The sequence below is a fragment of the Argentina anserina genome, chromosome 5 (assembly GCF_933775445.1).
Source record: "Argentina anserina chromosome 5, drPotAnse1.1, whole genome shotgun sequence".
NCBI lineage: Eukaryota > Viridiplantae > Streptophyta > Magnoliopsida > Rosales > Rosaceae > Argentina > Argentina anserina.
In genome coordinates, this window is record NC_065876.1 from 26,739,030 (window position 1) to 26,765,594 (window position 26,565).

Genomic DNA, 26,565 nt, shown 5'->3' on the forward strand with positions numbered 1-26,565 from the left:
TTCTTGTGATGAGTAACGTTCGAAAACTTGCTAGGCTTTTATTAGGGTTGGCTTGGAGCCTACGCTGAACGTCCTTGTTTTAGAAAACCCGAAAATTACCAAAAATAACTTAAAAGAGAAGGGAATTAAAAAAAAACGAAAATGGAATATCACAATATGTAATTTTTTTTCTTCTGGATTTTATTGTTTAAATAATCGAATATATATCTCCTGCCGCTTGCCATTACTAATAGACAGACCAAACTACCTAAAAGCAAAAGCGGCAAAACCTCCGAAACCCAAGTAGAAGAAGAAGAAGCAGAAGCAGAAGCAGAAGCATCATCAAACTCAAGTACAAACCCCTCCCAGTTTACAATACTTGGAAAAACCCAGAAGCCAAAAAGCACTGTCTTCAATCCCGACACTCATTTTTGTTTCGGAAGATGGCTAGTGATTGTTAGACACAATCTCAGACCACAGATGCAGAAGAAGAAGCTGATTATAGCATTGGGGGGACTGAGAAAGCTGCTGACGTTCGCCATATGCATAATAGCTTTGGTGGCTCTCTTCTCTGCCCATGTCCCCATTTTCCCTTCTTCTAAGGTCCCTAACTTCTCTGACCCCTTCAAGCTCCCCACGGTGATTTCTCTGCTCTTTTTCTCATTGTTTTTGTTTTTGATTTTGATTTTGTTTTCTTCACAAAATTGAAAACCCAAATCATTGTATTTAGAATTCAGTAAAGTTTCTATCTTGATGGTTTTTCTGCATACCCTTTTGTTCAATTTAGTGGGATTTGGGTTTTGATTGAGAATAGTTGTGTATTTTGGTTCTGAATCTTTGGCTCAATCTGTGAGTAGTTGGGTTTGTTTGAGATTACCATAGTCATTGACTACAATTGACTTCCCATTGAGGGAGTTTCTATAAAGAGTTTTACTTTCGTTTAAAGAAAAGAAGCACCTTTTGTGTTTTTCATTTTGTTTTTGGAAAAATGTCTTGATGGTTGATGTGAATTGTTATGTATAAATACTGATTTTTGAAGCAACATGGTTTTGAATACCAGAAGTTGACAACTGAGCAGAGCTGGACTCAGGAGCTCGCTCCACCCCATCTGTGGAAAGCGCCTGTCGCTTCTCGCAAGGTTGTCTTTTGTTCTGTACTTAAATTAATAAATTATTGGTGATTTCTTTATGTACTCCATTGGATTGCTAATGTGTTAAGAAATGAGCTCCATATACCTTTAATTCAGGTAGAGGCTTTGAGATGTACATATTCTTAAGTTAAGCATCTGTCATGCTTTAATACCTTTAGACTTTGACAGTTAGAAAATTCAAATAGAACTTTGGAAACACTATGGAAGCCTCCGCCAAATCGCGATTTTGTGCCATGTGTAGAGCCAAGTACCAATTATACGTGTAAGTTAATGATATAGTCTCATTTTTAGCTATGAAATATCCTTAATGTTCCTGATTTTCATCTGACTGTTCCTTGTTCAGCTCCTACAGAGTCCCGGGGTTTCCTTCTAGTACATACGAATGGTGGGCTGAACCAGATGCGTGCTGGGGTCTGTAACACTATATTTCTTTAATGGCTCACATGTGTAGTTTTGTTGATTGATTACCATATGTAATATTCTTTGTCGAGTTTCTGTTCTTTCTGAAATTTTGATTTTGAAGTTTTATAAATTTTTCATAGTGCTCTCATTGGTTACTGGGGAAGAAAGAGATTTTGGTAAACAAACTTCCTTGCAATGCACTTTTCTTTCGATAGACTGCTGCATCATTAGTTCATAATAGTGTAATATTCCAATTTATTCGACTGTAGGAAGTTTTCTGCCTTGATAAAAAAGGAGGGAAAGTTTTCTATTATTGTTCTTCATCTCTTTTTGTGTGTTTGCGTATGTGTTTCTTTACTCGATTCTACCTAGAATCTGTGTTCCAGATGGTTGATTGCTAGATTTCCTAGGAGTTATGCTCTTGACTTTAAAGTTTAAACAAGTTTCAGAAGAATAATATGCCTCTATTTCTGTTTCTTGCTCTCACCTAATGCTTAGCTGATTGGTGTGTTCCAACTTTATAAGACACTCTGACTATTTTGTTGATTAAACACATGAAAGTTTTACTGCTAGCCATCCCATTACTTGATGATGATCTCACTGTCGCATGGAGCTCAAAAGTGTCCTCCTTAATTTTGCAGATATGTGATATGGTAGCTGTAGCCCGTATCATAAATGCTACTCTTGTTATTCCGGAACTTGATAAACGGTCATTCTGGAATGACTCTAGGTAGCAGATTTATTTTGTCTATTTTTGTTTCTCATTTGCATTTTAAATTTTTATCACTTTTATGTCATTGATGCTTTAATTATTTATATTTTTTTTGGTGCACAGCATCTTTTCAGATGTTTTTGACGAAGACTATTTCATCGATGCTCTATCTAATGATGTCAAAATAATAAAAATGCTTCCTACGGAACTAGTGACCGGTACCAGAGCCGTTAAGCATTTTAGAAGCTGGTCCGGTATGGACTACTACCAAGATGAGATAGCTAACATGTGGGAAGAATATGAGGTGTGATTTTTTGAAACTCTGTAACACATTAATTGTAAAGTGTGTTAATTTGAAATTATAAAATCATATTCTGAGGAATGTTATTCTTTTTGAAGGTTATCCGAGCTGCGAAATCAGATTCTCGCTTAGCAAATAACAATCTACCTCTAGATATTCAGAGGCTTCGCTGCCGTGCTTGTTATGAAGCTCTATGCTTTGCACCTCAAATTGAAGCAATGGGAAAAGTAAAATACTCAAATCTAAATGCTTGATTTACATGGAGTAGACTTTTGGATAACCATCATTTTCACTAATGTTGCAGTTGTTAGTCAATCGGATGAGGTCTTTTGGTCCTTATATTGCTCTGCATTTACGATTTGAGGAGGACATGCTTGCTTTTAGTGGATGCACGAAGGATTTATCTTCAGCTGAAGCGGATGAACTAAGAATCATTCGGTATGAAGTTCTTACATGATTGTCAATTTGTGAACAGTTGTTGGCATTTGTGATGCCTGACATATTCATTTGAACTTGTAGTGAGAACACCCCATACTGGAAAGAAAAGGATATAGATCCCATAGAACAGAGATCCAAAGGATATTGCCCCTTAACTCCAAAGGAGGTTGGTATATTTCTCACTGCTCTTGGATACCCCTCAAACACACCGATATATCTCGCGGCTGGAAAAATATATGGGGGCAACACTCATATGGCAGAACTGCGGTCTCGTTTTCCGATACTAATGAGTAAGGTATGAGTTGTATGATGCACATCATGTTTAATTTTCATTTCATTGAATCCTCAGATGGATTAAAGAAAGGATTTGGGAATATTAATATAAGGCTTTGTGGTGAACTTTAACATATGACCTTTTAAAAATTACAGAGATTATATATAGAAACTTCATTACGATCCTAACTGCTTTGATTTGGGACCTTTACAGACTAATGAATCCAGAAACTTGGCTAGAAACATGATTACTATTGTAAACTGAGGGTGGGAAATATATATATTTTAATTTACTTTTATTTTCCAACGGAATAGGATCATGTGCCTTTCACTGATCAGGTTGTACAGATTTTCTAGAACTGGCTAGAAAGGATTTTTCAGGATATTATTCTAACAAGTACTGGATGTCAGAACAATATTAGGATTACGATTGTGTAGAATTTGATGTGTAGAGCTTCCGAAGGATTTAACATAACTACTGTGGTTTTGGAAAAATTTAAATTGGAACCACGGACGGTATTGTCTTTATCAAGATGACTTTCCTTGAGTTAAAACTTAAGAGCCAAGTGCATCCATATGCACAACTGTTTAATTCTCTTCCAGAGATGGAGAACTGATATAAGTCTCGTGATCAGCAGTGGGTCATTGGTTCATTGTCCCAATGGAGGAGGATTACGTTATATGCCTCTAGTCATCTTTGTGTAAAAGTTAGGTTTGAATCCGCCTTCCTTTTTTATTCATTTTGGGAAATGGGGTATCAAATTGAAAAGTTCGTTCAAGAACCTCATTTCTGAACAAATAAAAGACTGCTGGTGAGTCATGGTGTTACAGTGTTGCTGGGCAGAAGCGTAAGTAATGTTGCCTTCAGTTAAGCTGGTCATTCATCTGTTACTAAGAGGCTAAGAGGCAATTAAGTGAACTTATTGACCGATGGGGACTTAGTGGTGGGGCTAGTAGATGAAGAATATGGGTGGTGCCTGTTGTCTGCTATATTTTTAGTAGAATCACTCCGTCATTGTAAGTGAGAGAGGGTGAGGGGTCGATGTGTTGCATGATATGTGGAAAATGTCTACATAAATTTCCACCTTATGTGCAAAACAAACTCATCTCTATATTTCCATTTCTATCTATCTATCTTGATTTTATAGGGGATCATGTGAAGGTTGCTGAAATCCATATGTGGATTTTTACGACATGCTGGTCTTTTATTTATTGATCCTTTCTTTCAGGAAACATTGGCATCTGTTGAAGAGCTCGAATCTTTTGGAGATCATGCATCTCAGATGGCTGCACTGGACTACATAGTTTCAGTTGAAAGTGATGTATTTATTCCTTCATACTCCGGAAACATGGCGAGGGCAGTTGAAGGTCACCGTCGCTTTCTTGGACACAGGAAGACAATATCTCCTGACAGGCAAGGACACATTTTTCGAGTAGATTCAGTATACAATTATATGGCCATAACAATATTTATGTTCTTGTTTTATCAGAAAAGCCTTAGGTCGTCTGGTTGACAAACTTGAGCAGGGAATCCTGAAAGAAGGCAAAAGTTTATCGAATCGAGTAATTGAATTGCACAGGAGACGGTAAGTATTCTCTTGCAAAGCCTTTGAAGTTCTACCAACATTACGTTAGCCTCTGTTTCTCGTTATTATGTACTACACTCACCTAACAACTCTCTTTCATCTCTTTTATGTGATGGGTGTTCACATGTTTCTAAAATTGATGTTGTTGGTGATGTTGGTTCTGTGCAGGCAGGGGTCTCCACGGAAGAGAAAAGGTCCAATTTCAGGAACCAAGGGCACAGAAAGGTTCCGATCAGAAGAACCCTTCTACGTTAACCCTTTACCGGATTGCTTGTGTAAGAAGGAATTACCGATTCAAGTGACAAAGTAATGATCTCAGATATTGCAAAGCAGTGCTGTCGAAAAAACTTCTCGCACTGCAGAGTGGTGACACATCATTCATTCCAGATTATTAATGTTACTCTACAAGCTTAGTATTATGATAGTCATAGACTCAATAGGGATGCGGATGTACATGTATATCCTGAGTTTAGGTATAGCTGAGTCGGTATATCTGTGTTAAAAGAGGAGAAAACACGACAGTGTAATATCAGGGATTCAATCGCCGCAGATAGTGAGACGGGTCTTCCATCAATGACCAAGGCATCTTTGTGCTTTGCGAAGTTGGCCTGCTTTCAACATTCAAGAACTTGGTAACTTGTTTGGAATTTTTACAAAATAACTCGTGTATTTATAGCCATCCGATGGAAATGAAAAGAATATGATTGCTCCTATGTGGTTGTGTACGTTCTTCTCGTTCCTTGGCCGTAGTCATTTTACCTTATTCATTGCCAATTTACCACGATCGTCTATATATAAGCCCGTTATAGTAAGCCTCTCTTGTTTTGTCTGCTATAAGTCGGATCCAACTCAGACATAATAGATAGGATAGCAGATATCATAAACCACATACACACCATAAATCCACGAGAGGGTCCCATTCTGATATCCTGGCAGTCTCCAGTCTCCACATTTGAAGAACCAGTCTTGACTTCGAAGTAGACAGCTTCTCAATATTTCTTAATACACAGGAAGACAATGGCGGTGTCTTTCCTTTCAACTGTCCCTAATCTGCTTCCTATCACCTCTGCCCCAAGATATCCTACTATTGCTGTAAGTTGTCTTTACCTATATTTGGGTTATCATCAGAATCATGGTATGTGTTTCTATGTGCCTTCTGTGGAAAGGGTTGCTGTTAAATGAATGAAGAGCTCAGATTGTCTTTTATTTTCTGTGAATCGAACTATTTGCATTGTTTACACTTTACAACTTTACATAGATAGTGATTTTAGCCTCTTGAATATGGAATTTCAGGCTGCAGTTCGTTGTAGTAAAATTGAAGCTGATGCTGTTAGTGAGGACAGATTTAAGCGGAGGAGCATCCTTACATTCTTTGGTACCACTGTCGGGTTGGTGAGAGCATATTTTCTCCTCATTATATGTGTTAGAGTATGATTTAGTCTTGGCATTATGAACTCGGGAGTAATGTGATTAATTTGAGAGTTTACAAAGATTTCATTTTTATATTGATGGCATAGTATGTGATGAATTCTATATATTAGAGTGAATTGATGATGAGTTCTGCAGTTGTGATATCATCTTAGGAATTAGTAAGAAGCTCGGGAACATTTGTTGAAATTGCTGAGGCAGCTGATTTGATACAACGCAGGCAGCGTTCTGATTTTCAATGTAAGTTTCTACAGTGATTGACTGATTGTATTCTCAATGCTAGTTTGGAATCATTTAAAATCTGTTGCTGATCCATAATCATAACTTTTTCTAAACAGCAAGTATCAAGGATACCTTATATAAGGCTATAAAGGTAATCGTAACCATTTGTTGATCCCATTCACGATTCAGATCATTCATCATCCATGTTCTGTATTACTGTATATGGTCTCGTGTATCTTATCTATCTTCATTCCTTTTTCAGGAAAATCCAGATGTTATCCCTTCCTTACTCACTTTGGCATTGAATGATATTATGACTTATGATAAGGTCAGGCAAAAAACTTTGCCCTGTGATTGCTGTGAAATGTGAACATCATTGTATTTCCTTGTCTGGTTATATATAGTCGGTGCTCAAGTACACAGGGAGGAAATAAAATACTAACTTTCTCATCGTGTTTTCCAGGCTTCAAAATCTGGCGGGCCAAATGGATCCATCCGATTCAGGTAACTGTGGAATTTAAGTTTTGGCATTAAATTGTAAGATCAGTAGTTTTGTATCTAAAATGACTCATGGACTTCACTTCCACCATTTTTGTTAGTCTGATTAATATTTCATCTAAGAAAATCGAAAGAGGAGAACTGTGGTACGTGTATATCAAAGAAAAATAAAAAACATACTCTTTTGAAAGAAACCTAATGACCTTTTGGCTTGTTTGTATAATGATTTACTTAGAGAATCTACTTACCGGCTTCTCTAATTACCAGGTACAAGCATCCGTCATTCATATTTGTGTAGCTCATCCTCCCCCTTGTCTTTCTTTAGTGTTGCCTGGATGTCTATGTGTGTTTAGAGCTTGTTAGGGATGCCAACTGAATGAAAAAGGGAAATTCGAACCTGCACAAGTCATTGCATATTAGTATCAGTTTCTGGCTGTTTTATGCTCTTTTCTTCGTGTGCAATTTGGTTTTAGATTCTTGTGCAAAAGCTACCCTCATTTTCTTGTCCGATATTTCCTGAATGAAGCTCAGAGATCAGCAGACCTGAAAACAAGGGATTTGTTGGTGCTTTGAATTTAGTTGAGGAAGCAAAGAAAGAAATTGATTCAAATTCCAAAGGGGGCCCTGTTTCCTATTCTGATATTATCCAATTCGCAGGTTTACACATTTAATATCACAAACTTTGAATTATGCATCATTCACATGATATTGACGTAGCTGGGACCATTTGTTTGTTAAATTGGTACTAAGAAAGATTATATTATAGGTGGTTAAATCATCTGCACACATTTATGCATCAAAGATAGATAGATTGTGGGTTTTGTGCATGTGGTGGATGGGTGATACGCTTAATTTCGTTTTCTTCATTCTATGCAGCCCAAAGTGCCATTAAGCAAACATTTCTAGCTTCTGCAATTCGCAAATGTGGAGGAAACGTTGAGAAGGGCAGTTTGTTATACACTGCATATGGTTCAAATGGTCAGGTTTGTTCTCAAAATATGTTGTTCCGTAATAATATTTCAAGTGTCATTAGCTTGTTCCCATTTATTAATATGATGGATGTACATTTTGGTTGATCTGTCTACTTGATTCTTATGGCAAGTTTCTTGGTCTACTCTTGGTTTGTTGAAGTTGTGTTGAGACTTAAGAATGATTCTCACATGTCCTACCGTCCTATTCTAGTCAAGTCTCAGATTTACATTCCGATGCTGTAGAAGAGCTAAGTGGATGTTTATACATCTGGTTTTGTGGTGTGTCAAGTGTTAACCCAATAGTTTGCATCCTCTACCCATGGAAATGAGTTCCCTTTCGCTCCATGATGGTTAGATTCCTGCTCAACATGTCTTGCTTGACAAATCGGTATATAGAGTCTAACTTACTGAAGCCCAACTTTTTGGTGTCATCTTGAATATCTTTAAAGTGATAATGTAATAATTTGTATGACGTATGTTTCTGTTAGTATATAATCTCATATGCATTTGTTGTCTTTTATTTTATTTTTCAGATCTAAAGTCTAAATGAAACAATGTCATGCTTTAATTATCAGTAAGCGATTTTCTGGCTTTCAGTTACTGATTTGGTAGTTGGTACTAGTCACTCATGACATCTCTCATAGAAATGATTTGGTACTATCAAGTCCCTTAGGGTCGATTTTCAGTTTTATACAAATTGTTTATGCATATTGGTTCTTAATGCATTAGTACTTACAAAAGATCTGGTAAGGATATACTGTCATTGAGAGAGAGGTTGTACACTTGTATAATGTATTAAATATGCAACTTCAAAATTAATTATTCTCACTGCCTCTACTGCATGGCATGGCATGGGATAGTTGTTGATATAGGCACAGTTGTTTCCTTAGCTGAAAATCCTTCTACAGATAACTAGCCATATTTGTTTTTCTATGATCAAAAGTAATGGGCCAAGGCATATACTAACAACCATTTTTGTGCCAACAGTGGGGCTTATTTGAAAGGAATTTTGGAAGAACAGATACCCAAGAGCCTGATCCAGAGGGAAGGGTTCCCCAGTGGGACAAAGCAAGTGTTCAAGAAATGAAAGACAAGTTCTCTGCAGTTGGCTTCGGCCCCCGTCAGGTTCTTTGTTTCATATTTAGCTGCATATGCATTTTATTTCTTCAGTATGTTCAATCCTGAACTGTAAAAAAAAAGAAACATCCAAAGAGACCTGATGATTTTGAAGTTTATGAAATTTTGGAACGTCAGCTATCTTATGAATTGATATTATGGTGTGAAGGAGCTATGCTTTACTAACATCATCTTGATTTCTGAATGCCCCATAAATCACTGCCATGATTATTCATGTACTCTAATCGTTAGTTGGAAAGTTCCCCCATTATCGATCACTAATCCGGGCATTATTGGTATCCCAGCTAGCTGTTATGTCTGCATTCTTGGGTCCTGATCAGATAGCCACAGAAACTCTATTGGCCACGGATCCAGAAGTTCTGCCGTGGGTTCAGAAGTACCAGCGCAGCCGAGAAACAGTGTCAGAAACAGATTATGAGGTCAGTAACAATAGTAATTTTCATCCCACAGCCAAGTAAATGAAGTGACACGGTATTGTTGTAAATTCATAAATACGCTGATTGATAAGAGTCTGTTACTGGAGATATGATATTTCATATTGCCAGACTACCATACATGACACATTCAGACAAAGGTTCTAGCTAATCAATGATTACCGAGTCCACAAGATAACCTGTTAGACTATCAATGTATATGTACTGACCAAATGTTGGAGCTTCTGAAAATGTACCAGGAATTAGGACTAGATGTATCATATCTGCATTCTCTTGTTTACATCGCACTTCTCACTGTTGGGTGGATATTGTTCTCTTTCAGGTTGATCTGATAACTACTCTCACAAAGTTGAGTGGTTTGGGCCAACAAATCAATTACGAGGCGTATACCTATCCAATAAAAAAAGTTGATTTCAGCAAACTCAAACTGTGAAGAGTATCCGATGGTTATGAGAGCAGTTTCAGCTCTTGCTAGTCAATCATTTATTCTTGGATGGGAGACATTGACTCAAACTTCGTTGCTAACTATGAAATTGACGAACAACTATGTTCTTGTACAGGATGGTGTACGTGTGGGTATAGAAAATGCTAGGTGAATTCGTTGTCTGGTAATCACTTGCATCCGACATTGTTTTGTACCCTTCTTGATGCAAAAGATCCCAAAGATCTAAAATTGAAAATGACCAACAGACCAAGACACAGGTTGTGTTATGTAGGTTGATAATGTTGTGCGGAAGCGTAACAAACAACAATATTGATATAGAACAATAAAGAAAAAAAACACAAGGACACAATGATTTATAATAGTTCACCCAATTAATGAGATTGAGCTACGTCCATTCTCGGAGCCGGCAAATATTCCATTATGATCAAATATGAGAAACAAACAACTAGAGTTAATAATAACTCTCTCCACCAAAACTCAATACACCCAAAACTATTAGTTCTCTCTTTAATCAATAGAGAAGAAGAGCAATACTTACTTCTCAATTACAATATATAGCAGCCCCAACAACTAAGCTCTTAAAGCTTCAAATTTGGATAGCTACGTCACCACCACCAAGAGAAAATACAGTAGGAGTATTCAAGTATATGACTGCAATTATGCTTCTCTTCATCTCTTTTTAACTCACCGTGCGGCTGCTTAGCAAGCTATATATATATATATATATATATATATGTCTTCAAGGTATAATTAACCTAGGACATGTGCTGCTCACATGATCAACTTAGGCAAAACCCACTATGTGTAAGCCAACACCGACAATCTCCACCTTGGATTCACATCATATATAGCTTCGACAATGAACCTATATCATAAGAATATCATACCTCAATTTGCCGCTCCGACTTCCCCGTAGGGACTCAAATGCTACGAACACCAATCACTCAATGGAACCGACTTTGTCAACATATCAGCAGGGTTGTCTTCAGTTCCCACTTTTTGGAGTTCTATGTCACCATCCTCCACCAATTGACGAATTTTGTGAAATCTGACATGAATATGCTTAGTACGATTATGAGTAACCTGATTCTCTGCTAAATGAATAACACTCTGACTATCACAATAAACATCCACATAGTCTTGAACTGCACCCAAGTCCTCAAGCAAGCCACGAAGCCAAAGAGCTTCTTTTGCACCCTCTGTTACAGCCATATACTCAGTTTCTGTAGTCGACAAAGCAATAATATGTTGCAAATTCGACTTCCAACTCACTGCTCCACTAGCAAGAGTAAATACATAAGCTGTAGTTGATATGCACTTATCCAAATCACCTGCGTAATCAGAGTCTACATATCTAACAACACACTGATTCATCATATCTTGTTGAAACACTATTCCAACATCTACAGTACTAAGAATATACCGTAGAATCCATTTTACTGCTTCCCAATGGCCTTTACCTGGATTATGCATATATCTACACACCACACTTAAGGCCTGTGAAATATCTGGTCTAGTACACACCATAGAATACATCAAGCTACCAACAACACTAACATACAAAACTTTAGCCATATACTTTTTATCATCATCAGTGCTATGAGACATAGAAGAATTAAGCTTGAAATGAGAAGCAAGAGGTGTACTTACAGGTTTAGTTTTATCAACCATACTAAACCGATGTAGTACCTTCTTCAAATACTGTTTCTGTGACAAACATACCTTGCCTTTAGATCTATCTCGTTCAATTTCTATGCCCAAAATCTTCTTTGCTTCTCCTATATCCTTCATCTCAAATTCACCACTCAACTGTGACTTTAATTTATCTATATCCACCTTGATCTTAGATGCAATCAACATATCATCAACATATAAGAGAAAATAAATGAAAGTCTCATCCTATAGCTTGCGAAAATAAACACATGGATCATAAAGACTCCTAGTGTATTTCTGACCAAACATAAACTTATCAAATCTCTTGTACCACTGCCTAGGAGACTGTTTTAGGCCATACAATGATTTCTGCAGTTTACAAACCCATTTTTCCTTACCAGCAACTTTGAAACCATCTGGCTGACTCATATAGATCTCCTCATTCAATTCACCATGTAAAAATGTAGTTTTAACATCAAGTTGTACTAACTCAAGATCAAACTGTGCAATTAAGGCTAAAAGAATACGAATAAAAGAATGTTTCACAACTGGAGAAAATACCTCATTGTAGTCTATTCCTTCCTTTTGTGCATAGCCCTTATCTACTAATCTAGCCTTGTACTGAGATCCCTCCCTCTTGGAAAAAACCCACTTGCAACAAACTGCTCTCTTCCCATGTGGTAACTGAGCCAACTCCCAAGTCTTGTTCTTATGAAGAGACTTCATCTCCTCACCCATAGCCTTTTCCCACTCCACTTTATCTGCATGTATTACAGCTTCTTCATAAGTAGTAGGAATTTCTTTTTCAGTCGTCGGAAGTGCATAAGTCACCATATCATTAAGCCAAGCTGGCTTTGGAGCATTCCTCTTTCCTTTTCTCAATGCAATAGGTTCATCTTGCTGCGTAGACTCTTGGGTTTGAGCCTCTACTTCAGTACATGTATCTCTATTAGTTGAATAATCAACTGTATGTTTTTCCGAATCACCTAGAGCTTCATTAATATTTTTCTCAAGCTCCACCTGCTTCGAGTTCTCTATGGTCATCTTTTGATTTTCAGAATTATTCTACTCACTCTGATTAATCATAGCAGTCTCATCAAATGTAACATCTCTGCTCACAATAATCTTTCTCGTATCTGGACACCATAGCATGAATCCTTTCACACTATCACTAAAGCCAAAGAAAATAGCTTTCTTTGCTCTAGATCAAGCTTGCTTTCCCTGACATGATAATAAGCAGGACATCCAAAAATATGTAAGTAATGATAATCAGTAGCAGGTTTTCCAGACCATACCTCCATATGAGTTTTGCCCTCATTTGCAGCTGTAGGCAACCTGTTAATAAGGTGGCCTGCATATGTAACTGCCTCTGCCCAAAACTCTTTGCCTAATCCAGCATTAGACAACATACACCGAACCTTTTCTAACAAAGTCCGATTCATGCGTTCTGCTACTCCATTTTGCTGCGGTGTTCCTCTAACTGTGAAGTGTGACACAATTTCAAGAACGGATCAGACTTGTACTCACCACCATTATCTGACCTGAGCCTCTTAATTTTCCGACCGGTCTGAGTCTCAATCATCTTCTTCCATTTCACAAATATATCTAAGACTTCATGTTTATGCTTCATGGTGTACACCCATGCTCTTTTAGAGAAGTCATCAACAAAAGTAACATAATACCGCTTACCTCCCAAAGATGTAGTCTTTGTATGTCCCCATACATCTGTGTGAACATAATCTAAAGCTCCTTTAGTATGATGAATTGCTGTACGAAATTTCACTCTAGTCTTTTTTCCCAAAACACAATGTTCACAAAATTCCAATTGGCAAGTCTTTGCACCTTTCAACAAGCCTTGCTTCACCAATCCCTGCATAGCTTTCTCACCTGCATGTCCAAGACGCATATGCCATAATTTGGTAGTGTTTGTATCATCTGTATCTCAAAAACTGTTGTTTCACTTGTCAATGTATCACCCTGTAGAAAATACACGTTTCTTTCTCTAGTACCCTTCATTATCAAAAGTGAACCAGAAACAACTTTAGCAACACCATTCCTCAATATAATTGTGTGCCCCTTTGACTCCAAAGCTCCAAAGGAAACCAGATTTTTCTTCAAATTCGGAACATACCGAACGTTTGTCAATTCTCTAACACTCCCATCATGCATCCTGAGACGAACTGTACCAAGCCTTCTAGTTCTGCAAGGACTATCATTACCACTAAGAACTAATCCACCATCCAATTCTCTCAAAGTAGAGAACCATTCCTTGTTAGGACACATGTGGTGGGTACAACCTGAATCCATTATCCATCTATCAGATTAAGCAAGTGCCAATAAGCTTGCCAATGTCAAATCAATCTCAATGTCTTCGAAGTAATCTGCACTCAAAGTAAAATCGAAGTTATCATCATCTTCGCTTTTCGCCACATTCACTTCTGGGCCTTTCTAGAGTCTTCAACTTGGGACAATCTTTCTTCAAATGCCCCTTTTGATGACAGGATGCACATTCATCTTTTGCAGGAAATTTACTTCTTGACTTGGAACGAGATTTACCTCTCTTTTCACTAAACTTTTTATCATCTGATCTACCTCTTGTTACAAGTGCTTCACCCGACACTTTATCTAATTGCTTCTCCTTATTTCTACACTCATTATTAATCAATGAATTGCAGACATCATCAAATTTCACTTCATTCTTTCCATGCAACAATGTTGTTATCAAATACTCATACTCGTCAAGAAGAGAATTAAGCAAACACAAAGCTTTATCCTCATCATCAATTTGAACTTTTAAATTAACCAAATCTGTAAGTATCGTATTGAAATCACTGATGTGTTCAGTCATAGAAATACCTTGTTTGTAGTTGAACCGGAAAAGCCTCATCTTCAGGTGAAACCGAGTTTCTGCACTCTTGACCATGTATTGATCTTCTAGTTTCTTCCATAACTCCTTTGCTGAAGTTTCCCTCATAATAGAGAACTTTTGATCCTTTACAAGGCACAATCGAATAGAACCACAAGCCCACTTATTAATCTGTTTCCACTCCGAATCATTCATGTCATCTGGTTTGTCTTCAAGAGCAATTTCTAATTCTTGTTGACACAAGACATCTATCATCTCACACTGCCACATGTCAAAATTATTTGTTCCATCGAACTTTTCAACTTCAAATTTGGCATTGCCAATTGATGGTCTAGCCCGCGAAGAACCTGAAGTCCCTTTCTTTTTATTCTCACCGTCAACATTATCGTCAACCATGACTTTCAAACAATATCAATATCAATCCCAATTCGGAACCTGCTCTGATACCAGTTTGTTGTGCGGAAGCGTAATAAACAACAATATTGATATGGAAAAATAAAGGAAAAAACACAAGGACACAATGATTTATAGTGGTTCACCCAATCAATGTGATTGAGCTACGTCCACTCTCGGAGCCGGCAAATATTCCACTATGATCAAATATGAGAAACAAACAACTAGAGTTAATAATAACTCTCTCCACCAAAACCCAATACACCCAAAACTATTAGTTCTCTCTTTAATCAATAGAGAAGAAGAGTAATACTTACTTCTCAATTACAATATATAGCAGCCCCAACAACTAAGCTCTTAAAGCTTCAAATTTAGATAGTTACGTCACCACCACCACCAAGAGAAAATACAGTAGGAGTATTCAAGTATATGGCTGCAATTATGCTTCTCTTCATCTCTTTTTAACTCACCGTGCGGCTGCTTAGCAAGCCATATATACATATACATATATATATATATATATATATATATATGTCTTCAAGGTATAATTAACCTAGGACATGTGCTGCTCACATGATCAACTTGGGCAAAGCCCACTATGTGTAAGCCAACACCGATAGATAATGGCCAACAGACCAAGACATTTTTCAAGTTTCACCGCTTTGATTTGCAAACATTCACGACACCTATATAGGTTGATCTGTTGATCAAATTAACATACAATTCTATTCGAATTCATTAAAAGTTTTCTTTGATCATAAGTTAAGATACCTCCATGGTCGCATGACATCGATAGTGCTAATGTATGTTATATATAAACCACAATCGTAGCTGATTTAAAGGAACTGAAGTCTACTACCGTTCATATACCGTATGGGAAAGCAATTTCATCCTTAATCCACGTACAACAGTCATGAAAACCGTCCTTGCATACTTTCTACTAGTACGCTCACATCAGGATAATCATTTTAGATCTGTATTTATATCGGCACACAGAATGCACAATAAATTAAATGATTACAAGCTGAGAAATATGTATGTAGGAAGTAGGAACCACAATCAAGATTACAAACCTTAAAATATGTAAATTTGTCCACCACCTTTATTTTGCCCACCTTCATGCCCACCCTCTCCTATGGACACATGTTCTCCTCATTAGCCATGGTTAAATAACATTTTTCATATTATTTTGAAAATTACTCTCTCTCTCTCTCTCTCTCTCTCTCTCTCTCTCTCTCTCTCTCTCTCTCTCTCTCTCTCTCTCTCTCTCTCTCTCTCTCTCTCTCTCTCTCTCTCATTTCTACCAATTTTCCAGACTTAACAAATTATTCATATTAGTTCCAAGTTCAAGCGGAAGGGCGACGAACCACACCTGCAACTTTTTTTTTTTGAAGTTTCTAGCCCACTCACATATTCTCAATACAAGCTAAACAATGCAAAACCAAAAAGCGCGCCGAGTGAACATTGCATCTGCTACTAGACAGCAATTTATGGCAACATCCAACAAGAAGCATGTAAGGGAATCACCTTCGGTGCCTTTTATTTGGGCAGAAAGGCCAGTAATCGCTAAAAAGATTGGAAACCAACGGTTTCTTCAATCAGCGCAGCTCTAACCACTCCAGTCAAGCTTTATAGTAATAAAGATTTGGGCATTGAAAAGAACTTGCGATGACTTTGTCGCTTGCGATAATAGCATCATACGTGAGCGAATATAGATAGCATCAACCTCTAGCATTGAAGAGACTGAATGCACTGAGGCTGGTAAACTAATCAACTCCTCTGAGACATGTTGGTTTAAAGAGGAGCCTATCATTGAAGACATTGAGCACATGCATGCATATGATGCAGCTCATTGAGTCGTCGACCCCGGCTTTGCCACCGTATGCCGCAGCGACGCTGCCGGCCACCATGGCGTGGAGACCATGCACAGTTCCGAGAGCAGCAACCGGTCCCCTTCTGCTCCTTCCCCCGATGCAAAGACTCCAAACAACTTGTTAGTTTGTTATGTCGACGTAGGATACCTCTCTGACCCTCACAAGGCTCATTCTCAAACCGGTTATGTGTTTACCATTGGGAATACGGCGATATCTTGGAGATCCACGAAGCAATCTCTTGTTGCTACTTTTTCGAATCACGCGGAGATCATTGCTCTCCATGAAGCAATTAAAGAATGTATTTGGCTACGGTCACTCATTCTTCATATTCGTGATTCTTGTGGATTAGTCTCTACAAGTGATCAACCTACGTGCATTTATGAAGATAATGCTACTTGCATAGAGCAAATTAAGTTAGGTTTCATCAAGGGAGACAACACCAAGCATATTTCACCCAAGTTCTTCTACAATGTTCAACAACAGAAGCTCTTGAATGTTCAGATCAATCAAGTGAGTTCAGAATCCAATGTTGCGGATTTTTTTACTAAGTCTTTGCCTAAATCTACTTTTGTGAAACATGTGAATAACATTGGCATGCGTCGCTTATCGGAACTTTAGAGTTTGGTAGACTTCAAGGGGAGTCTATATCACATGTTAAAATCATTAAGTGGTTGATGTGTTGTGCTCTTTTTCCCTTCGATCGAGCTTTTGTTTTACCCAAGAGGTTTTGTTTTGCTTGACAAGGTTTTTACCGAGTTAACATTGTGCACCATGCAACTTAGGCATGCGACACAAGGGGGAGTGTTCCGGAAAAATTACTATTATACCATTGTGTGTCTTAACCTTAATAGGTTTCCTGTTAGAGATATATTAATATCTCTGTAATAGATTAGGACTCCGAATCCTATGTGTGACACCCTGACCCGGATTAAGAAGGGATTAATCCGAATCAAGAAGTCCGTGTACTCTCTACTGATATCTATCATCTATTTCTCAATCTATGGAAACTCTCCTACTCCCGCCCCTCCTCCCCTTTTTCTCTGTTCGAAGAGAAACCCCTCGTTGGAGGAGTTGGTGATCCAGAATTCAAGATGAGGGTGAGGAGGTCGGTGTTCCCTTAGAGTTCCCGAGCCCCCTCTGGTGTTGGCATCCCCCCTTTTCAATCTGATCCTCCTTTCTATATATATCCTTTCCACCTCTTGAATTCAAGAGATGTGATTAAATGGTGAAATCTCAACGATCCATATTACTCCAAGACCAAATTCAGATTTTTTTCCCAAGTTATTTCTTTATAATCCAAAACTTTGAAAAATCATTTATAACTCGTGAACATATTTATTACCAATATCCACCACGTACAAATATATTTCCAAACAAACTTTATTCAATTTTATACAGATTTTATTGACGAGTCGTCTAATCAATAACATTTTATTCGAATACAAACAATATATATCACTTTACCCTTTAAATATACGAGATATTACACTACGAGATTGCGGTTTTTTAATGCCTATATGCATGCCCCCATATCATTCAATAAGGACATAGTTATTTTATCCTGCATCAACATGTTATTATCGTAAATGAAAATTGATTCAACCCCATCAAATTCACTACATACCACTCCCTCTGGAATGGAAAGGGGATAATCAATCCGGATTGCCCCAATGCTATGAATACTTTTCATTCTCCTTTGAGATTAGCAAACAACCATTTGAGAGAGAATTAGAATGAAAGAGGGGTGAATCATTTCCATTAGGCGTCAGTAAACACACCCTTAACCCACAACACTACAAAAACCGTTCTTGCATACTTTCTGCTGGTACGCTCACATTAGGATAACAATTTTACATCGGTATTTTTATTGGCACACAGAATGCAAAAGAAATTAAATGATTACAAGCTGAGAAAAATGTATGTAGGAACCACAATCAAGATTACAAACATTAAAAGCCTCTTATTAAGAGTTATTTTGTTTACAAAACTCGTACTCATAACAAGGATGTACCACACGCCCATCAGGATTTAATGACTTTAATCCATGGTTCGCCTTTCAAACCTTTCTTGTCAAATATTCCTGGTCCATAAGTGGACCAAAATATCTCAATAAGGAGGGGAACTTGCAACCAGATAAATGACACAACTGGAATACTGGCAGCAAAAATGCTAGGAATGATAGCCCATGAGTAATCTTCTTTAAGCATAATTATGAGGGCAGAACAAAAGGAAATCATCATGGTGGCAATAGAGATAAAAAGAGTTAGAAGGCCTATCATCATCTTTACTGGCAAGATCTTCAGAAAGTCATCTTCGGCGTAACGTGACGTGAGGATTCCTAAAAATAATATGACTGAAGTTGTGGAAGATACGAGAGATAAGGTATCTGAAATTATGAACACCAGAAACAATTTCTTAGCTAGAAACATCGGAGCACCAGTACTATTATTGGTTCCACCAGGAACTGTAAATGCTGCGGCAAACATAATGGTAACGATGAGGGCGCCTACAACTGTACAAGATGTTGCTGTTCCTTTCATCGACTGTTCAGCATCTTCTTTTAGCTTCTCATGATTCGTGGTAAAAAGTTCACGTGGTGTCTTACCATCTGAATTTAAAAGTTCATGATTCCTCGAAGGTACAATCTCTTCAACCTCCTGCATTTGTTCGAAGGTTAGGTTATGTAACAACTTAAAGTGTATTAGAGTTTAATCATTATACGGTATGCAGTATACAGTTTAATTTGGCCAGTGACATTTACATGGTGCAAGTATTGCAGTATTTAGGCTTTTTTTTTGGTTGGTTTTGGACAAGATGTTTGATATTTTAATTATTTCATTGTTAAAATACAAAATGGTACGTCCTATCACAGACACATAAGGTAGTAAGTTGAGATCTTATCCTTATCCGGGGGTGAGCCTTCTCACCGTCGTCGAATAGGCCTTTGTGAGTTAGAGTACTCGATCATTGGTCTTCATTTTTGGATTGAGGGTTCCGATTGATGGTTCTTACAAGAAGATAGGAAGAAATTATGGTGGCTTTCTGGCCTTGGATTGCTTTTTGGCTATCTATTCCTTGAATTGGGTTGACGTTGAAGCTCCGACTGCGGCTTGGTGGTGGTGGTGGTTTATTTAATTTTATTGGCAACGCGACTGCGCGACACAAGATAGATCATTGATCTTGAAGGATCCTCGTGAATTCAATCGGGGACTTGTGTTATCTGATGGTCGTTGGTTGTGGCTGAACACGCCAGACCAATGACAATGTTAACACCACCCCATGAATGTGGTGATCTCCGGCTTAATCTCTTTCTATTTCGGCCACTGTAACGGGGCCGAAGATCTAGAAGGCCCAGCAGGCAGGCAAGCCGATCCGGTAGTCTCTCTGCTTGCTCGGGTATCACCATTAACGTCACTCACAGTGGCTCGCCTAAATGATAGACGGTATGTGTTGGCGCACATTCCCACATTGAAGGAAGAGCCAGACACATTTTCCAAATGCACCTATAAATATATTGTTTAAACCACCTAAAATAGGTAACGTATTTTTAAGTCCTTAACTTTCGAACTTAATCTGAACCAAATACTAACTTAAGCTTCGGGGGGTCAAAGGTCGGCGCACAGCTGGCCCATTGACTTTGACTTGTGTTGTGTGCAGGTCCTATTGAGCTGACACATCAGAATACAAGACTATGAGAAGCTTGATCCCCCGGATTTGGCTCCCGTAACAGACAACATCTCAAATTCAATGGCGGCACAAGGTAGTGATAGTGATGTTGGCAGGATACCAAAAACTTGGCGGCCGACTTCATTTCTTCCTCCCTTTTCAAATAAAGCTCAATTTGGGCTTGGTTCTCACGCCAAGAAGCCCAATTTATTCTTGTTGGTTTTCTTGTTTATGGTTTTTGTTTATTAGATTTGTGTGTTATGATCATCTTTATAATATAATAAAACCTCTATAAATGAATAATTTTGAAATCGGAAGAAATAATTACTTTAGTAGAATTATTATATCATCAATAAATGAATAATTTATTTATTTATCAATAAATTATAATTTATAGAGAGTTTTGTTATAATTCCAGCTGAATTGATGATAATCGTTTAGTTAGACTAATATGTCTATATTTAGCTAGGATTATATATTTATTCACTTTCTAAATGTGGTATAATTTCCTGCCTAAAAGTAATTTTAAAATTATAAGTTCAATTAATTATTTTAACTAAATTTTTTAATTTTATTAAATTAATTATTAATTGATGTATTCGATGAGATATAAAGAGTTTTAAAAAATATATATTATCTTATGCATTTAGTGAGGTTCTTAGTAATATACACTAGTCCTGAGTTGGAAACGGAAAAAATTATTATTTAATCGAGATTATTAATTTATAAAAACATTCATTTATCGAAGTTCAACCTTAGTTGTTGAGAGTCGGGGTGGACCTGGTGGCGACCACTATATGTGGATTATCCTAGTGCAAATTTTGGTTAGCGGCAATTAGGATTTTCTTGCAAATAAATTGAGCTTTGATCGTACTCCAAGTTTCAGGTTTTATGTTTTACGCAAAAAAAAAAATTAGTTTTCAAGAAGTAGGGGCGATCATTGTTTTATTTTTTAAGTACCTTCATGGTCTATATCTGTTGAGGGAAAACTTGTGTTGATGGATATTGGTTTCTAAATAAGTTTAAGTATTTAAAACTATGTATTTAGAGATACTAACCTCAAACCATTGTAGCTCTCGTTGCATTTGCAAAGCTGCACCGCGAATACGATTAAACCTTGAGAGTGGAGATAAGTTTCCCGCCAAATGTAACATATTCTCCGGATACTTTGTTACACGTTCTCCAAAGTAATTTTGGTCCTCTTTATCAAGTCTGTATAGAAGACTATAAACTTTGTGTTGACGACACTCCACCGCAAAGTGAAATATGTTCTTGTATTCTTGATCTAAGTTTGCGAATGATGGACTTGCTTCACATATATAAGTAACGAACTCAACATGCCCGTGTTCTACAGCTTTGAAAAGTGATGCTTTTACAATGTCGAGTTCTTTTGATGTAAGATTCTCATTTTTTAGCATTTCACTTATGCAACGTAAAGCATCAACGCTTCGAGTATGCATCCACTTCATTTTGCGTAACTTGTTGACACCTGATTTAAATATCCCAAACAATAACTGATAATCGAAATAAATTGATAAAATAAAAGATAATCAATATTATTTTCTGCAATCATACCTAAAAGTTTAAGGAGACTGCACACAAGTGCCCTGTATAAAGTTGTAACTGCATTACAAGAACAATCTGTTAGTAGTTGTTCATATGGTTTTGGAAGTGACATCGTAAACTGAAAGACAAAACGCAAAAATGAGAATTTTTATATTTACATAATCTAGGAATTTCAAAAATTAAAGCTTTGTAATTTTTTATAGTATTCAAAAATTAGTAGTTAAATTCTAATGATTTTTTTCAGAGATTATTAAGTTGGTCTTGATTCAATTTTATGGTGTGAGGGTTTCCACTAAAGTGTATGTCGAAATGGCTTAACTTAGTAATTCTGATTCTGGATTATTTAGTTTCAAGTAACAAAGTAATTAGGAGGATGGAGATGAGAGCTATTAGTTGTGAAAGTTTATTGACGTTGTTGTTGAAGAAGACTGTTCGTTTTGCTTAATTGGATTCTTCTGCCTTTTTTTTTCTTTTGCTCATGCCCAATGCATGAAGATGTTCAATTTAGGTTTTGTTCTTCTGCTCTCCTTCCTTCTGTTTTCCTGGTTCAGGTTTTAGGCCGGTTGTGTTGATTTTTTGATTTTCCAAGTTTTTTTTTGTAATGAAGGAAATTAATTATAGGTTAGAAATATATATGTCATGCAAATTCCACATCAATAGGTGGATGTGCTGACATCAGTCAAACGATGAATCTAAACTGTTGAAGATTTCAAAATCTAATAGCTGACGAGGTGTGCCGATGTGTAAAATAGTGTCCTTTTAACCGGACTCATCAGATTAACTAAGTATATTAAAATACTACATGTCATAATAAGTAATGATACAATAATATGCAACAAACCTGAGCGAATGAGATTCATTTGATTGTCTTGATTAGCCTCTTCTTTCGAAACAGTGATATAAGTATCAAGAGTATTCAAATCAACATGTTCTATGCGCAATCCTATCAATTAAAATGAAAAATATGTCAAATGTCTTTAAAAAATTTAACATTCTCAATAGATGAATATTTGTTGGGGATCCACACGTGTTATGTGACAGCTAGGTCAGTAGGGTGTACTAATGGAGAAAGAGAATAATGCAATACTCACGATTATAGATCAATTTTTGCCAAACTCCAAGTTCTGTTCCACTTAAGAATTCAGCCTGGTTGCCAGCCAAATCCATTATAGGGAAGTATCCAGAGGCGCCTTCACTGATGCACAATTTAGGGTAACGCCGAAGCAAATCCAAAGCCAAATCTAAAGGAGAGAGAGAAGACAGATGAATAATAAATTGTATATGTTAACAAAATAGGGTGTGTTAATATCACTACTATATATATATATATATATTAAATAGAGGGTTTGTATAAACGTCCACAGTTACAAATTGTCTGTCCCAACAATTTTCTTGAAACTCTTACCAAACTCCTTCGCTCTTAACCAGTCGCAAATCAAGTGTGCGCCATGGTGCCCGTGCATAGGCATTAGATATTCAAGTGGAGTAAGAGGATAGAGAGAGCGACACAAATCCCATTTGCTTTTGTCGAGAGACCTGATAACTGGAATCCAGTTAGAAGAAGGCACTGGGATACCAAATACCTTATTGTTGTTTTTAGCCATGTACTTGGCTATTTCCATCACGTCTTCATCCTTTCTCACATCTAACGCACAACCTAAAGCTGTATAACCTGCACCGTCTTTCTCTTCCAAAGCTTCTGTTCTCATCAATGGCATCACCTCTTTCGCAATATCCATATGGTCGTTCATGATTGCAAGGTGAAGTGCGTTGTAACCCTCTTTGACTGTTTTTAATTCCAAACCTTCTTGTCTCATCATCGGCAGCAATATTTTCACAATGTCAATATAACCACTCCCGACTGCACTAAGAAGAGCTGTGTGTCCTTCAGAATCTTGTAATTCTAAACCTTCTTTTCCCATTAATGGCACCAACTCTTTCACAATATCTCCGTTCCCCTTCTTTGCTGCTGCTTGAAGGGGCGTGGAACCGTTTGTATTTTGTATCTCCAAAATACTGATAAGCAGTTTCTCGTACTGTTCAACCAAGTATTTAGCCTTTTCCGTGACAACTTCTTCACTGACCCCTAAATTAATACCAGAACCACAAGCTGCGATATCTTCTACTGTTTTCAGTTCTAAACTTTCTTGTCTGACTTTCAGCAACGATATCAACTCCTTCACAATCTGCACATGCCCTTCTTTAGCTGCAACATGAAGAGCAGTGTCTCCTCGTCCGTCTCTTGGATCGACTACCGTTATTGCGTCACAAGGATTGATATCTTCTAGTTTTGCAAGGCATTCCTTTGCATTATCCCATTCACCCTTTATTACATAATCGGTGAACTGAATATAGCTACTAAAGTCGCGCTCTGCCAATAAAAAATGTATTAATTATTCTTGTATATTATATATTCCAGATGAGAGTAATTATTTCTCAATAAAATTAAAAAAGATGTGAGTAATTGAAAAGGTTCCACACATAAATTTAATCCCCATCATCCCAACGTAATTGAAAAGGTTCCACACCGTGCTCTGAAGTCTGAACTCTAAAATTAAGGACTATAAACTTCATATGTAATACCTTTGTTATAAACTACTAGGTAATTTTTCTTGATTCGACATGTATAATGTCTCAAATGAGCAAAGTTTGTTTACTTTTTTGACTAGAGAAATTTATAATGACATACCTTTATCTTTTGTCATGAACACTTTGACAATCGGTACATTACCATTGTTCATTGCCAGGTGAAGAGCTGTGTAACCTTCATTATTTTTGATTGCCAGACCTTCCGCTGTCATCAACATCACCAACTCTTTCACAATTCCTGCAGCGCCCATCTTGGTTGCTACATGAAGAGCGGTGTCGCCATCAGGGCCTCTCACTTCTCCCATCGCCGCCCCTAAATCTTTAACCATAAGCTCATTTCTCTTTTTGACTGCTAGGTGAAGAGCTGTGTAACCATCGTTGTTTTTTATTTTCAAGTGTTTTGGTCTCATATACATCACCAACTCTTTCACGACGTCCACCTTCTCCTTATAGACAGCACAGTGAAGAGCTGTGTCACCATCGTTGTCTATTTCTTCTCCCATCAATATTAGCAACTGCTCCACAGTTTCCAGTCGCCCATTGAGTGCTGCTAAATGAAGAGCCGTGGAACCTTGTGCATTTTTCATTTTCAAATCTTCTCGGGTTAACAACAGCATCAACTCCTTCACAATATGCACGTACCCGCTCCTGGCTGCTACGTGAATGGCTGTGTCTCCAAACTCGTCTCTTGGATCTATTGCTCGCACAGCGCTGTGGAGATCTAGTTGCTTGAGTTTAAGGCACTCTTTTGCCTTATCCCAATCACCTTCGCTCACATATTTGGTGAACTGTATGTACGGCTCAAAGTTTTCAACATTGTTCTGAACACGTCCTGCCAAGTTTAAAACGTTTTAGTGAAAAATATTAGTTTAGGGACTCCCCCCCAAACGTACTAGAGAGTCCAACCATTATGTAAAAATCAAGTTTTACAGATCATGGATTCAAAATTTCAAATCATTCAATTAGAAAGTTGACTACATGTCATTTAGTTAAACTACATGTTTAACTATTGTCTCACATCTTTTCTGATCGAATCTATTGTCTCTCATATGTATCTTTACTTTTCGAATTGCATAATTATGACTGGGAGAGCTTATCAGGGCACTAAAATTCACTTGAACAAACTAACATTAACTAACAGAGTTTGGTTAGTCAAATGCAGACAAAAAATACGACGGTAAAAAAATATTATCTTTTGGTTTTAATAGATCAAACGACTGAACGCCCATGGCCTCCAATTTCTTGCTTATTGATTGATTTCATGGTTCCTGTCAAGCCTCCTTAGTTCATGATTCCTCTGTCTAGTGATGGATTGTTATTATGATTTCATGGCCATCGAACTCTTTTACAAAGGTGAATTGCAACCCAACGTTCGACGAACAATTGCAATAAATTACTTCCACATCCGGTTCTCTTCCTCTCAATCTATTATTTCCTCTTCCCTATATGTTATTCTTCCTCCTCCCATTCTTCATTGCTTCAATTGTTTCCTAAACCCAGCACTAAAGTCAGATCGTCGGCGGCTTCATCTCTGCCATGTATGTGATTCTGATACCAACTTCTCCGGCGACTTCCATAGTCGTCTTATAGAACTCACGACCTGCAATTTAAGATTTCCAGATCTGCATCTCTCTCTCTCTCTCTCTCTCTCTCTCTCTCTCTTAACAGCGTCAGTTTTGGTGTTGGTGCCAAGAAAAAGACCAGATAAATAAACGGCTGAGATTGCACGATACTTACTGGTGCAAGTGGACCACCAACAAGTGGACCTTAGTGCCCTGGTTAATTTTCGTCCAAATTAATTATGACTATAAGGTATTTTGCACACATGAAAATTACAACTTAAACCCAACGCATTTGCTTGTTTTTGAAAACATTTTGAGATTTTGTTTACAAACAGTGTACACATACCTTGAGATTAGGTGTGAGTGACCCAGAATTAATTATGTAATATAGACCATTGATACTATAAAAAAGTGAAAATC

The 26,565-nt window shown here is 37.4% G+C and overlaps 3 protein-coding genes across 4 annotated transcripts; 2 read left to right on the plus strand and 1 right to left on the minus strand.

Moving 5' to 3' along the window:
• The first annotated feature begins 254 nt into the window (after positions 1-254).
• LOC126793938 (O-fucosyltransferase 7) lies at positions 255-5,554 on the plus strand. Of its 2 annotated transcripts, XM_050520573.1 has the most exons (12): positions 255-618; positions 1,040-1,117; positions 1,298-1,391; positions 1,473-1,540; positions 2,173-2,261; positions 2,367-2,547; positions 2,643-2,771; positions 2,849-2,982; positions 3,064-3,277; positions 4,485-4,669; positions 4,746-4,841; positions 5,010-5,554. In XM_050520573.1, exons 1-12 carry the CDS (start codon positions 460-462, stop codon positions 5,149-5,151), a joined length of 1,569 nt encoding a protein of 522 aa, XP_050376530.1. In that variant the 5' UTR covers positions 255-459; the 3' UTR covers positions 5,152-5,554. The 2 variants fall into 2 exon arrangements, with proteins under 2 accessions (XP_050376530.1, XP_050376531.1); XM_050520574.1 differs by lacking the exons at positions 255-618; positions 1,298-1,391 and having other exon boundaries at positions 1,063-1,117.
• Positions 5,555-5,725: 171 nt separating this feature from the next.
• LOC126793941 (thylakoid lumenal 29 kDa protein, chloroplastic) lies at positions 5,726-10,197 on the plus strand. The gene is made up of 11 exons (XM_050520577.1): positions 5,726-5,933; positions 6,135-6,233; positions 6,425-6,509; positions 6,608-6,642; positions 6,754-6,819; positions 6,955-6,995; positions 7,516-7,646; positions 7,866-7,972; positions 8,948-9,085; positions 9,382-9,516; positions 9,854-10,197. Exons 1-11 carry the CDS (start codon positions 5,859-5,861, stop codon positions 9,962-9,964), a joined length of 1,023 nt encoding a protein of 340 aa, XP_050376534.1. The 5' UTR covers positions 5,726-5,858; the 3' UTR covers positions 9,965-10,197.
• An 8,338-nt stretch (positions 10,198-18,535) lies between these two features.
• Positions 18,536-26,160, minus strand: LOC126795853 (uncharacterized). The gene is made up of 8 exons (XM_050522591.1): positions 26,139-26,160; positions 24,684-25,415; positions 23,400-24,365; positions 23,086-23,235; positions 22,836-22,937; positions 22,004-22,051; positions 21,487-21,917; positions 18,536-19,419 (listed from the first exon to the last, which is right to left on the minus strand). Exons 1-8 carry the CDS (start codon positions 26,158-26,160, stop codon positions 18,784-18,786), a joined length of 3,087 nt encoding a protein of 1,028 aa, XP_050378548.1. The 3' UTR covers positions 18,536-18,783.
• Positions 26,161-26,565: the final 405 nt, after the last annotated feature.